Consider the following 14,254-nt stretch of genomic DNA (forward strand, 5'->3'; position numbering starts at 1 on the left):
AGTTTTTCCAACTTGGAAAACCCTGTATAGCATCCCAGAGTCGTAGGAACCAAGGAACATTTTTTTTTTCTTTAATATCCAGAGGAGGCGTGAGGGGGTCACAGCGTATTTGCAAAGGCACCTAAGGAATCAGGACAATGGATTTGGAGAAAGCTGGACCTGGAGCGGGAGTCTTGGATCCAGAAAGTGCCTCCACGCAGGCGGACGGAGCCAAGTGGTTGTAAGTGGGACGGAGGCCAGGCTGGATCATGGAAAATCTAATATTCCAGGCAGGACGACCACGGAACATGAGGTGATGGCTCCACCATCCTCGGGAAGGGCCAGGGTGGCGGGTGCGGGGAAGAGGGGCTGATCATAACCCGCTTCTCCCAACATTAAAGCCCCTCCCCGGCCAAGGGGGCAGAAAAGAGACTTCTTTGTCTTTTCTTCTTCTCCATCTTTTTTCAACCCTAAAGATTTATTTAATTGTCCTGAACATGATAGGCAGAAAAATCATTTCTTCCTCCTCTTCTTCCCCCCAGAGCTTTCACATCTCCAAACATCTCGGGCACCAGCAGTTAGAAGGCCAGCCGAATTGTACGTAACACATTTATTTCCATGTTCCTGAAGAAACAGTGAGCCGGAGGCCAGCGCTGCCTATAAAAAGCTTACTGCCCACATTCCCATTTCCCCCAGGCTGCTCATGTCTCCAACCTCAGGGTAAACAGGTAGCTGTAGGAGGCCCCGTCTCCAACAGAAAGCTCCCCCATCTCGAGGGGGAGGGCCATGGGGGAGAGAGGGTCAGCAGGCAGCAGGGCAGTGTCAGAGGGTGGAGCTGGGGGTGCAGCTGGAAGCTTGGGTATGGCAGTGGGGGACAGAGGAGGAGGAAACAGATGGAGACAGGACTGGGGTTAGCATCACACGCCTGGTGACCTGTAAGTGGGGGCTGGGAGGGACGCTGGTAAGACAATGTGGGTATGCCCATTACAGCTCGGCAGTTCCGACTTCCTAGGAGTCCAGGGGCCCACTAGACCATCGAGTGCCCTTCGACAAATCTCTGCTCTTTGGATCTGCTCTCCCTGCTGTGAAATGCAGGTGCTGGAGGAGGTGGCCTCTGAGGACTGTATCCGCTGTGCCCTTCTGACCTCAGTCATGCTCCTGGTTCAGGTGTCTGGGGGCAGGTGCCTGGATTTGAATCCTGACACTACTTACCAGCTGCATGGCCTCAGGCAAGCTTCCTATCTCACGGGGTGGGGGGTGGGGGGGGCGGTTTGGAGGATGGATGGGTTGATGCCCACAGAGCACCCAGATGTGCCCTGCACTGGTCCCTGTTCCTGTTTCCCAGGTGTAGGAGGAGCAGCCATCTGCAGACAGGTACAGAAGGAGCCTGGCCTCTCTCCTCCACTCAGGCTCCTAGGACCATGTATGCTGCCGAAAGCCCGCCCACACTCCCTTTGGAGTGCCTGGTTGGTCAAGGGACTGGTAGGGGGAGGAGGGAGGCAGATGGCCACAGGGCAGAGCAGAACAGCCCCCATGTCCTTGTCACTCAGGTCCTGCATGACCCAGGCCAGGTACTGTCCACCTGGGCCCTGGGGACCCATCTACCCACTCCCAGCTCTGCTTGGACACAGGGGAGACGGTGAGAGCTCGGCGGCAGGGCTGTGCAAAGGACAAGTGGCAATGGTGGCGTCCCTGTGGCAACTGGGGAAAAGTGGGGCAGGGGCTCAGGGGGGCCCATCCCGGCTTTTCTGTTGTGTTTTCAGACCATGTGGGCTCTGGGATGGGTTCCCAGTTCCAATGGGACAGTTTATGTAAATTTGTTTCTTCCTGTGCCTGGAGAGGTCTGGATCCCACGTCATACCTGCGCTGGGACCCATCATCACAGCAACACTCCTCTCTATCCCTCACCCCCACCCTCTTCGTTCCATGGCTTTGGCCTCAAAGCCGGACCCTGGCCTCAGCTTTGCACTCTGAATTCAGACACCTGCCTTGCTTTACTCCCAGCCCGTGCCTCAACTGTCCTCCATGCTCTATCTGCCAAGGTCTGCATGCCCCCAGAACCACCTGTCTGAGCCCCACCCAGAGTTACAAGGGAGAAGCTGGGGAGCACAGAATTAGGCGGGGGGCGGGGGGCGCAGAGGGGAGGCAGGAGGAGTGCAGGGGAGTGGACCTGGAGAGGTCAGCAGCAGCCGAGGCGGAGGGGGGTTGCATGCAGATAAAACACAGTGCAATAAGGGAGTATTCAGATCACCTTATCACCTTTCAGTCCGGGCTCCCCCACGTTTCCCATCAGCCCCTGCAAGACAAAGGCGGTCGGGCTTGAGGGCGGCTCAAAGCCGCTGGCGTCAGGAGCCCGGGCTTATACCAGGGACCTGCGGTAGCCCGCTTGCTCGGTTTTCTCATCTGTAAAAGGGGCGATGGCCCCAGCTCCTACAGCAGTGGTGTGGACTGAGGGAGCATGAGAAGGGGCTCAGGAACCACCGCACTGGAGAGGTCCAGGGGGAAAGGGTGCTGACGGGGAGGGGTGGCTCCATGGGCCGTGTCACACACACTGGCAACAGGGTCGCCCCTAACATCTCCCACCAGTGTTGGCCCATCTTTCTCCTGCACGCTCGGCCCCTCAGGATGTATGAAGCTCTGTGGTTTGCCATTATAGCTCCTGTGTCCGCAGGGATGTCCCCACTGGACGTTCAGTGTCCTGAGGTCTGGAAGCAGATCAGACTCATGCTCAGCTCCAGGACTGCTGTCCAAGAAAGACGTCTGGCATGAGGGGCCTACAGATAACTGGCTCTCTGCTCACTCCCCCCTGCCCCCCTCTCAGCCTGGGATAGGGAATGGCCCTGTTTACCTTCATGCCTTTAGGTCCTGGGTAGCCAATCGGACCCAATGTTCCCATGTCACCCTGGGAAGAGAAAGAGAAGAGGACGCTGTGAGAGGTGCCCCAGGAGGCTGGCCTGGGTTCCCCAGGTCCCCAGGGCTCGTTTTCCAAGGATGCGGCCCCGCTGGGCTGCTCTCGAGTGAAGAACGCTCTCCAGTCTGTTTGCGCCGCTGGGGTCATTGCTGGAACACATCTCACACAGGCCCACTCCCAACACATTTCTTGATTGCTGCCCCTCCCCACCACGTCTTTCCATTTCGCTTTAGATGTCAGACCTTTCTCTCCCGTATTAGATTCTTTGCATCCCTTACTAGCTCAGGGACTCGGAGCATTTCCTCTGATTTCTTTGGACCTCCATCTACATAAATAGTTGTGGAATAGGGACCGGGATCCTTCTCCTTGAGCCAGCTGCCAGAAGGGTCAAGTCTGCAAACAGGGGCTTCCATTCCTCTCGCGTAGTGAGGGGGCGGTGCGTCCTGTTTCCCAGAATCTCACCGGGCCATCTCCTTGGGAGGGCAGCCAGGAAGGTGTGGGGCTGTCGATCTCAGACACCCCAGAGCTGAAGACAAGACCCAGGAGAACCCTAAGATCCTGAGCCCCAGGCTGGAGACCCCGCTGCAGATCGGATGAGACTGTCCCCAGTGGGAACAGCCAAGTCCCTGGACCCTGGAGAGCTGGGAGGCAGCGCCTCCGTATAAGCTGGAGATCACCTGGTTTCATCTCTCCTCTGCTGCCCACACATTGATTTGGGGTGGGGGGTGGGGGGAGGCGCTAACCATTCAAAGGAGGGCTACTGGCCTCCAGTGGATAGAGGCGGTGTGTGTGTGTGTGTGTGTGTGTGTGTGTGTGTGTGTACGCACGCGCATGCGCTAAATATTCTACACTGTACAGGCCAGCCCCACAAAAAGAATTGTCTGGCGAGAAACCATGGTTCATGGAGTGACTGTATTTTCTCTAAACAGGCCCATCTTTCTCTCAAATCTCCTCACTTCCCATCCACCCTTGTCACTACTGTCAACCAACCACAGCCATAATATTAAGCCCACGCCAGAGAAAGGGAGCCCCCCTTCTCCCCCTTTTCTATCGTCTGTGACAGATCTAAATGTCTGGCTGCTGCGTGAGCCAATCAATGTGTCTGACCTCTCTGGGCCTCAGTGTCCCACATCCCTGGGTCAGGCTCCATGGAAGCCCCTGGAAACACTGGAGGAACAAAGGCTGCCCCAGGTAGCCAGGCTGCGAAGCGGTTCCTGCCCGAGCTGCCTGGAGACATCTCGGAGGGAGGCGGGGCAGAGAATGAAAAATCACATTCCTGCCTGGCTCCTGCAGCAGGGCCCAGGGGCGTGCAGTGGAGCACCCCGAGGGGAGAGGGAGGGAGGTGCAGAGCCTCAGCCTGGGCTCGGCCTGGCTGAGGCCATGCTGATTCTCAATCGCCACCCCAGACCCCTCCCCCGAATGACTTATTAGCTGAGGCAGATGCTGGAGTCTGGCTGTGGTCCTGCTGTGTGATCTTGGGCAAAACACCTTCCCTCTCTGGCCCTCAAGATCCTCACCTGATTGGGTCAAACCAGGCCTTCCAGTGGAGCCTTTGCGAAGAAAACCTGCTTTCAGTTCCCACCTAGAAATCTTGTTGTTGAGGGAGCGGGTGTCAGAGTCACAGGTGTAATAGTAACACAAGCGGCACTGTGGCTAGGTCCTGTGCTCAACACCTGACTGTCTCAATTCAATTGTTCCTCACTCCAGCCCTTAAAGACCCCTTCTGCTACAGTCCCCACTACACAGAGGGGGAAACTGAGGCCCTGAGAGGTTAGGGCTTGAGCCAATCAGAGCGGGGATCTACACCAGGCAGTCAGTCGGTCTCCAGAGCTGCTAGGTAATTCTGAAGTACCCTTTGGGGAGGGGGAGTGAAGCCCGGATCCCTGGCCAAAGGCACTTGGGCAGGCCGCTCTGGCTCCTCTCGCTCTCTTATCCTGGATGAAGGAAGAGCGGGGTGGCCCGCCCCACGTTCCCCATGCTGCACAAATAAACAGCGGGCTCTGCTGGCACGCTGGCTCCGACGCGGCCCCGGCGGGCACAGGACCAACGGCAGCTCCAGGAACACAGGCTCCTTCTTCCCCGCTCCAGGCTGAAAGTGGCCTGTTGTGAGGGGACCGGGTTCAACACAGGCCTGAGTGACGCCCGCCCGTGTGGGCCCACGGGAGCCACCGCAGCACCGCACCTCCGCCCTGCAGGCCTCTCCAAAGGGGTCTGTGTGTGGTGGGGCGGGGCCCAGCGTGGGCTTCCCCCCCCAGGGGCAAGGAGTCATGGAAACTGGACTCTGGCTGCAGGGGACGTGGGGAGGAGGTGGCGCTCGCTTAGGGCAGGTCTTCCTCCTGTCGATGGGACCCCCATGCTGGGATATCAACGCATTTGGGGGAGCAACAGAGAAGACCACTTCCTCTCCAGAACAGCCTGAAGAACACCCGTCTGCTGTGCGCTAGACACCCTCACGGGCAGCCTGGCTGAGCAGCACACAATGTCGTGTCCCCACAGGAAAGAACAATGAGTAATACCCTTAATTTGGATCCTGTTTCCACTTTGCCTAAGCTCCCAGACATGGCTTTACACACTTTGCCCTCATCTCGCTGGCTCCCACCAAGAGCACAGCCAACCACATCTGTAACCACTTACAGAGCTCCTACTGTGTGCCAGACTCCACGCTCGACACTTCCAGTCTCATCAGATCCTCGTTAGCAAGCGCTTACGCTGTGCCAGGAACCCCGGTGACAGTAACCCCAGGAGGTCAACACCCGTCTCAGTCCCATTCCACTTTACAGAGGAGAAACCCGAGGCTATGAGGGAGGTGAAGCAATTTGCACAAGGACTAAACCAGGAGTAGGGGGCAGAGGCAGAACCGGAACCCTGGTCTGTCTGTCTGTCTGCCCCACGGGCCATGCTCACTAGCCCTCGATTGACTGTTCACTCCATGCGGGTCCAAGGATGCCTTTCTCATCGCCATCACCCTTAAGTGACAGGGCCTGGGGACAGGCTTCAGCTGCGAAACAGGCATGAGTTCCGCTCCCCCCGCAGCACGCCGTGGGGTTTGCCAGGGACCCCTGAAGACACAACCCAGGGTGCTTCCGACGCCCGCCCTTCATGGTGAGGTGCTGGCTGAGCCTCCCTCCCTCACACACCTCGCACCTGTCTGCCCTGCTGTCTCTCTAGCTGTGACACCCTCGGCCACTGTTTCCTATACCGTGTGCTCACGCTGTTAACACTCACTTGTCCTTCTGGGCGACCAGACTCCGTAGGCAGGTCAGGCCCCTGCTGTCGGTCTCAGAACCTGACATGGCTTTCACTCCAAGCCAATTCCACGCTGATGGCCATCAATGTGTGTGCCTATGTGGCCACTACTCGGCGCCCGCCCCCCCGCCCCACCCCGTGCCCCAAAGGAGCCACTAAAAGCAGCCTAGTAAATGGATGAAAAAACAAACAAACAAAAAAACCCTTCAAACTCTTATTTACAAAACCCCTAGGGAAAAAATCTTGCAGCAGCGTTCCCTGGAACTGCCTTAAAGGCGACAAGGCCTCTTTTCCAGAAACGCTGATTGAGGGCTCCCAGCTTGGGGACAGGGACCTGAGGCTGTGGCCAGTCCTGGCTCCTGGGTGACCTTCATAAGCACCATCTCTCACCCAAAACAGCCCCGGGCACTCCCAGGGCATGCTCTGACGCCTCCGCTGTCCCCATTCAGCACAGAAGTCGTGCGGAGCTGGCTGTGGGGTGTAATGTGAAGAGCATGAGCTGTGCACACAGGCCCTGTCCTGCCTCTCAGCTGTGTGACCTTGGGCAGGGGCTCCAGCCTCTCTGAGCCTCGGCTTCCTTACCTGCACAATGGTAATCCCACCCCCTACCCTCAGAGGCTTGCTGTGATAATTAAGTACTTGGCGCAGGGTTTGGCAAATATCAGTTATTGGGGTTCCTGGCCTCACTTTATAGACAAGAAAACAAACCCCGATGATGGGTTAGTGACAGAATATGGTGGACTTGTCTACTATCCCCCACATTCTGGGTTTTGGCCAGGTCACATATTCTTTGGGTCTCATTAAATGGAGGAGCCAAAATCCCTTCTGTGTCACTCAGAATGCAAAAGACAGGAATCTTCTTTGCCGGGCAGATTCTGGAACCAGGCACACTTTTCTTGAGGCCCAGCCAAAGGGTTTCAATTACTCAAAGGAGGCTGTTTCGAGGCAGTGTCACCTCAGAGGCCGCAGGGGGCCACACGGGCCTGGGCTGCAAGTCCCTAGTGGTGACCCCAGGCCCCAGCCTCCCCATCCGGGTGACCAGCACCTCAAGTAGCTCAAGGCTCCCGCAGCCTAAGGTATGCCCAGCACGCACAGCTGACAGGCATCCCGTGAATGTTTGTCTGTTCTCTCCTCTCCTTCCTCCCGGCTGCAAAGACCCGGGGGACAGGGCAAGTTTAGGCTTCAGTCTGCATGCAAATGGCTTCAGCTGACCGGACAGAAGGCCTTGAATAAATCTGAATCTCCACTGAAATGATACCAGTACGTGGAATTCCCATGTGCTCAGCTGAAAACCCACATCCTCTAGGAAACCGAAGGTGACTCACAGTCCATCTCCCCTTCTAACCCTGGTTAGAAAATTCCTTTGTTTCCCACTCTTTGGGAAACCTTGGGTTGCAGGGGGCTCTGCTTGGGGGGGTGGGAGGGTGGAGGGGGGCGGGCAGCAGTGACTTAGTGGTTTCAGATCCAGCCCTGTGATCCACAAGGAGAAAGGGACCATCACCGTGGCAGAAAGGGAATTTAAAAACAGCAGAGGCACAAGGAAAAACTCATCAGCTCTTTGGAAAGGGTTATCATGAAGGGGTGCATCATCGGAGAAATGCTGGGATGCCCAGGGCTCACCCCCAACTAAGACCCCTCAGAAGGGAGCAGGGAGAGGAGTGCCCTGAATTAGGAGTTGGGAGACATGGCCTCCGATTATGCCTCCATCCTCTCCTGCCTTTTATGTGACCTTGACCAAGGACCTCAGTTTTCCCATCTGTCAAATGGGATTCACCTAAGAAACCATGCGAATAGAGTTGCCAGACGGAACAAATAAAAACATAGACTGCCCAGTTAAATTGGAATGTCAGGTAAACAGTGAGGGATATTTTAGCATAAACGTGTTCTAAATGTTGCAGCTGACATTCAGATTTCCCTGGGCGTCTTGTATTTAATCTGGCAGCTAACTGTGGAGAGAAAGGGAGCACAGGTGGCCACGAGCTCTGTAAAGAGTCAGGAGGGCCCGGGGCTGTGATGGCAGAGTCTCCATCTCCCGAATCCGTGGGTATTCGGCCAGGCACTGTTCTTGCCCCTCTGAGGAGTCCATCTAGTGGACGCCAGGACAAGGACAAACAGGAATGTGTGCCAAGGATGACAGCCAGGATACATAAACATCCCCTCAGGAAAGCTTTAGGGGCCTGGATCATATAGCCTGAGGAAGGAGCCTGGGGAAGAACAGACAATGACCGCCTTTACATCCCCAGCAGCCTCTCCCGGGGCAGGCCCGGGCCCTGGCTCAGTACTCAGGAACGTCTGTACAATGAGAGCTCTGTGGAAGTGGTGGGGCTCCCACAGGAGGGCGCGTCTAACACCAGGGTGTTCACCTTGGAGTGTAATGACCGTATGACCAAGATGCTCCAGAGACCTCTGCCTAGCATGCAGGTTGGACTCGGACCCTTGGAAAGTCCCCATGAATCAGGTTCTCTAACGCGCGGCGCACAGATTTATTTTTCCAAAGCATCTAGGTCAGTGCCCTGTGCCAACCAAGGTGCCCGGCAAAGGACAGCGCGGGTGACAAATGTATGACTCAAGGGTTGCCACGTCCTCATCCCAGGCCAGGCAGGCATCACCAGTCAATCTCAGCATCCTCTCTCACTAAGTTCCAACGTGACTCTGAAATCTTGTTCAGTGCAGCAGTCTAGACAGCTGCTACCAGGGACAAAATGCCTATGTATGGGTGTACAATCATCATCATCATCACCCACTATTATTATAACTAGTGCTCCTTGAGTGCTTACTATATACTAGGCATCTTATATGTACTAGTTTCTTTAAATAATCCTCCAAGTTAGGTACAAATATTATCCTTATTTTACAGATGAAGACATTAAGACTCAAGGAGGTGAAAAAATATACTCAGAATTGCAATTAAATGAAATGTAGAGCTAGGATTTGAACCTAAGCGATCTGGTTCCTTCTCAGCCATGGGACTAGACTGGATGTGTGTATCTGTGGTCCTCACAAGAGTGGGCACAGCGATCCCACCTTACAGACGGGGTCCCTGGGGTTTAAGGAAGCAAGGCCATAACAGAAGACCACAGAGCCGGGGGAGGGGAGGCCAGGATTTGGACACAGGTTGATCTGAGCCTCCACCCCACCCCACCCCACCTATCTGAGCAGGCGCACAGGACTGGGCCCTCCTCACAGGACTGGCCTCCCCAAAACAATAAGGCTCTACAGACCCCTCCCCTCCCCAGGGCCTTCTCCAGCTTCCCTCTGCTAATCCTCACCAGAAAACATTTTTCCCATTGTTATTTAGAGAGAATGGAAGGAAGGAGGAGAGACAGAGAGAGAAACATCAATAGAAGCACATCTACTGGTTGCCTCCTGCATGCTCCCTGAACAGGGGCAGGGACTAAACCTGCAACCGAGGTACATGCCCTTGATCAAAATCAAACCCTTCAGTCTGCAGGCTGTCGCTCTAACCACTGAGGAAAACTGGCTGGGGCGCTGGCCTCCCTCTGAACAGAATTTCTCAGCAAAATTGCTGGAGTGGCCGAAGCACTAAGGAACAGTCTACGGTGACCCCCAAGGGCCCCCAGACTCAAACCCCACAAAAAATGACTCTGAGGATAGAACAGAGGGGGCATCAAACCCTGGGGAAGTTCCTACAGTCTTTTCCCAGACTCAGGTCTCTCATTGGCCCTTGGGGCCAGGCCCAAGGCCAAGGCTCACCCTTGAAGAGGTGGCCCTGGTTCTGGCTAACAGGACCACTCACTCCAGAAGGCCTACCTCGACATGGAGAAAGAGGTCAGACTGCCTTCCACCTCCCTATGTACAGGTCTCGCTCAGTCCCAGGCACATCAGGAGGTAATAATGGTAATTAATGCAACAATATTTCCCACTAATTGCACATTAACTGAGTGGTAGACCCCATGCCAAGGACTGTGCATGCAATGCCTCATTTAATCCTCACAACCACCCCAAGAAGATTCTACTACCATCCCTATTTTAAAGATGAGGAACTAAGGCTCAGAGAGGGTAAGTAACTTGGCCCAGGGCACACAGCCAGGATGTGGCAGAGCTGGGACTTGAACTCAGGTGGTCTGGCTCCAACGTCAGTGTTCTGAAGAAAAGAATGAAGACAACAGCCCATGTGGCGCAGAGCCTCAGCTCCTCTGCCAGTCACTTCCTTCTCTGGGCCTGAAGCACCTTGTCTGTCAAATGGCCATGCTATCACCTGTCTACACCACCTTCCAGAGCGATGGGCAGGCAGCAAGTAAGGGGCTCAGAGAAGGTAGGTAATGCACCTGAGGCCACACAGTATGACTGTCCTTCCTCAGGCCCCTGCCCAGACTGGTCTGTCCTGCTACACCAGCTCCTCCTGGGTTTGAGAGCGGGTCTTGTCGCTTGTCCCCCACACCCTGTGCCCTGCCTCTCCCCTTCCCAGGCATCTGTGTACTTACAATGAGGCCGGGGACTCCTGGGGGCCCTGGCAGGCCCAGTTCTCCCTGCAAATGAAGAGAGACCAAGGTGGTTAGTTGCCCTTCTCCCTCCTGGGCCACCCCCTCCTCACCATTCCTCATCCCTGACTGGTGATTCTCCAGAGCCTGGTCTAAGGTTTGAACAAGACCCTTGGCCCCCTCTGGCATCAGCTTTCCGCATCTGTAAAATGGGGAGGTTGGATTTCCAAGTCTGGCAGCTTCAGATTGTTAAGTATGAAGGACTGCGCCGAATCCTGATCACGGTTATAAGGATGTGCAGGGTGCTCGAGCCAGGTCTCATTTCACCCTCACTCTATGGATGGCAAAACTGAGGCTCGAGAGTTAAGTGATTTACTCAAGGTCAAGTGCAAGAAAATAACAGCGGCAAGGGCTGCAAGCAGAGAGCCACCAGGCTAGCTCCCGGCTCTCTCAGCCAGGAGGTGCCCGGGGCCCTGGACCCCCACAGGCTCACAGGTTTCTGCCTCCCAAGCCTCCAAGACGCTGGGGGAGCTCTTGCCCAGGAGTGAGATGTGTCTGGGTGCAGCCGTGGGCAAGTTTCTCCTTCCTCTTCTCTATCAATGGACCTTCAATTGCTTGCCCCAGAGAAGGCGGTAGAGGGATTTGGATCAAGTTCAAAATGCAAAGATGCCAATAAAAATAGGGGGCTTTAGAAATGGTGATTATCCATGAGAATTGCCCACACCATCCGGGGGTTTGCCTGCCATCATCTGTGCCACCCAGGGCTGCTCAGACGGAGGTCATGACTCCAGCCACCACGGAGAAGAGGAGGAGGCGAGAAACAGCCTTGGCTTTCAAATGAGAGAACCGAGGCTCAGGGAAGGGACGTGACTTGTCCAAGGACACGCAACAACTGTGTGGCAGAACTGGGACCACACTTCCGGTCCTCTTCCTGCTCCGGGGCCATGAGTATAAAGACACCCCGCCCCTCCCCAGGGGGCCTGGCATGGCACCACACATTATAACCGTTGGCCCAAGGACAGATCCACTGAAGGAAAGGCTCTGGCTCCTCCCCTCTGTGCCTTTGCTGGTACTCCTTCCTCCACCTGGAATGTCTCCTCACCTCTTTCTTCAACCCAGTTCTAATGTCACCTTTCCCAAGAGTCTTCCCTCCTCCTCTCCTTCCTCCACAGCACCTCCTTGATCCTACCAATCTACTCTCTGCTTCATGCGATAACGGGGAGACAGCCATGAGCTCCTCGAGGGCAGGAACTGTGCACACCCCGACTAGGAACACCGGTGAACACTGGTCATGGGCCAAACCCCTTCCCTCTCATTTCATTCTCACAGCAGCCCTCTGAGGCCGGCATTCTGACCCCCCTGTTTTACAGACAAGGAAACTGAGAGCCAGAGAGGGCAACTGGTTTGTCCAAGTGCCACGCTGGCAAGTGGTGGGGCGGGATTCAAACCCAGGTCCACCTGGCTCTGAGGCCAGGGAGCATTTGTGGAACTGAAAGGAGAACAGAATCAGGTGCTGAGGACGGATCCAGCAGCCACCTCTGCAGAAAGCACAGCTGGCACAGCGGCTCCCGAGGGAAGCCCCATGGAGAGGTAGGGGGGAGCAGGGTAGATGCTCTAAGGAGCTCTGAACATGGCCTGCCCCCCCACCCAGGCCTGCTCTCCCGCCAAGCCTGAGGCTGGGACAGGACGGGGAAGGCAGGGCTCAGCTCCGCAGGGCAAGCTGACCTGGCTTCTCTGATTATTTACAAACCCCATGAACAGGCCTGTGCCGGCGATTTCCTTCGAACTCGCTCTCCTCTCACATGGGGCCTGCAAACTCTGCTCCTGGGGCTGCTGCCATCTCATAAACATTTCCGGTGCTTTGTAAGGTGGCAGTAGCCCTGGCTTCCCCCGTGCGGAGTGACCTGAGAGCCTCCCTAAGTCCTTGAGGATGGAGCACGGCCTGGGGCTTTGGGACCAGAGGCTCAGGGCTGGGGGCTCTCTGGCGGGGTGGGGTCACAGGGCACCCACAGTAGACAGGAGCCTGGGGTTCAGAAGAGGCAGGCAATTTGTCCAAGAACACCAGCGAGTAGGTAGCAGGGCTAGGGTTTGACAGTCATTCAACCCCAAAGTTGGGTTCCTAAAACCTATGTGAGTTCCCTCCGAATCTTTCTCCTGGTCCCAAAGACTTGAGATACTTACGGGGTTTCCATCGAGTCCGGGTGGGCCTCTTTCCCCAAAGTCTCCAGGAAACCCCTGAGGGCACAAGAGAGAACAAACATCTATGAATTAGTGTTTTTACTTCTGAGTGGCTGCAATCCAGACCCCCTGGGGGGACACAGGACATGTCCATGCAGTCTCACTCCTTGGTTCTGAGATCTGGGCAACCAGTGGGGTCCCGGATCACCCCAAGCCCTCAACAAACACTCCACCTAGAGAATTTCTCAGGTGGGGTCCAGGGACGTTGAGCCTCTTCTTATGTCCCCAGAGCCTCTGGAAAGAAACTGGGGCCTGGCTCCGCAGCATGGTCCCGATGCAGTGGGGGGCCAGGAATCTGGGTCTAGGCCTGGAGACCGGCTGCTGACATGCTGAGTTATAAAAGCCTCCCTTTCCCCTGTAGGCCTCAGTTTCCCCACTGTTCAAAGGGGCGGCCTGTGCGGCATTTCCCAGCTCAGACCTTGTAGGATGGTGACATGCTCTTCAAAAGTCACCCTGTGGAATCATGATCCCTACTTTACAGATAGAGAGACTCCGAGAGGGTAAGTGTCAAGGTTATACTGCGGTGAACAGCAGCCCATTGTCACAGGTGAGTTTCGGCAGCTGAGAGAGAGGTCATTTTGGCCACCCCAGGCAGACCTGGCCTCCCGCCCCCTCCCTGACCCTACTCCATGCTCTCTGGGGAGACGGGCACCTGGACAAACACCAGCTGTGGGGATGTTCCTGGCATGGCAGGGGATAACTCCATTCCACTTCAAAAGGAAAAGAAAGCCCGCAAGCTTGGAGCTTAGAGAAGCCTGTTCTCCCCTCTCCTTGAATTCAAGTCATAGTTTTTTCAGGGAAATTTCATGTTTTTCTGACCATGCTCAGGCTGGAGTGCGTGATCACTAAGAACCCTTCCCAACCCATAGACCAGGGCTCCTCAAACTTTTTAAACAGGGGGCCAGTTCACTGTCCCTCAGACCGTTGGAGGGCTGGACTATAGTTTAAAAAAAAAAAACTATGAACAAATTCCTATGCACACTGTGGGCCCGGGACGAGTCGGCTGCTAAGTAGGACAGGCAGCGGCACCCAGCGGGCCGGATAAATGTCCTCGGCGGGCCGCATGTGGCCCGCGGGCCGTAGTTTGAGGACGCCTGCTAGATGAAGCCTCGAGGAGGGAGCCTGGAGCAGGATGGAGAGCCTGACAGCATTCCAGGCACTGATCCTGGCTGCCACGTCCAATACATTTGCACCCAGCAGGCCCCAGGAAGGTCTCAAACCCATGGGTCTCTCTCAGAAGCCCCTGCAGGCTGGCTCAAGGACTCCTCTCCGCCCCATGTGTCAGGCCGGCTGACAGGTGAGGCTTTGCAGCCAGAGAAACCCGATGCCAGTCCTGGCTACACCGCCCACGGGCCGCCCGAGCCTCAGCACTCTCTGCTGTGCAATGAGGAGTCCCGAGGGGGTGAGCTGAGATGTCACACGGAGGGCGAGCCCTGGC

At 56.0% G+C, this 14,254-nt stretch overlaps 1 protein-coding gene across 3 annotated transcripts in view; it reads right to left on the reverse strand.

Annotated features, from left to right (window-relative positions):
- COL27A1 (collagen type XXVII alpha 1 chain) overlaps positions 1-14,254 on the reverse strand; it is a 127,286-nt gene that overhangs the window by 62,349 nt on the left and 50,683 nt on the right. For all 3 annotated transcript variants that reach the window (XM_080669168.1, XM_080669169.1, XM_080669167.1), the window contains exons 13-16: positions 12,760-12,813; positions 10,582-10,626; positions 2,828-2,881; positions 2,231-2,275 (exon numbers count right to left, since the gene is read on the reverse strand). In XM_080669168.1, the coding sequence (XP_080525294.1) occupies positions 2,231-2,275; positions 2,828-2,881; positions 10,582-10,626; positions 12,760-12,813 (198 nt within the window). The remainder of the gene's footprint in view (positions 1-2,230; positions 2,276-2,827; positions 2,882-10,581; positions 10,627-12,759; positions 12,814-14,254) is intronic.

This window comes from Plecotus auritus (genome assembly GCF_963455305.1).
Source record: "Plecotus auritus genome assembly, chromosome: 5".
NCBI lineage: Eukaryota > Metazoa > Chordata > Mammalia > Chiroptera > Vespertilionidae > Plecotus > Plecotus auritus.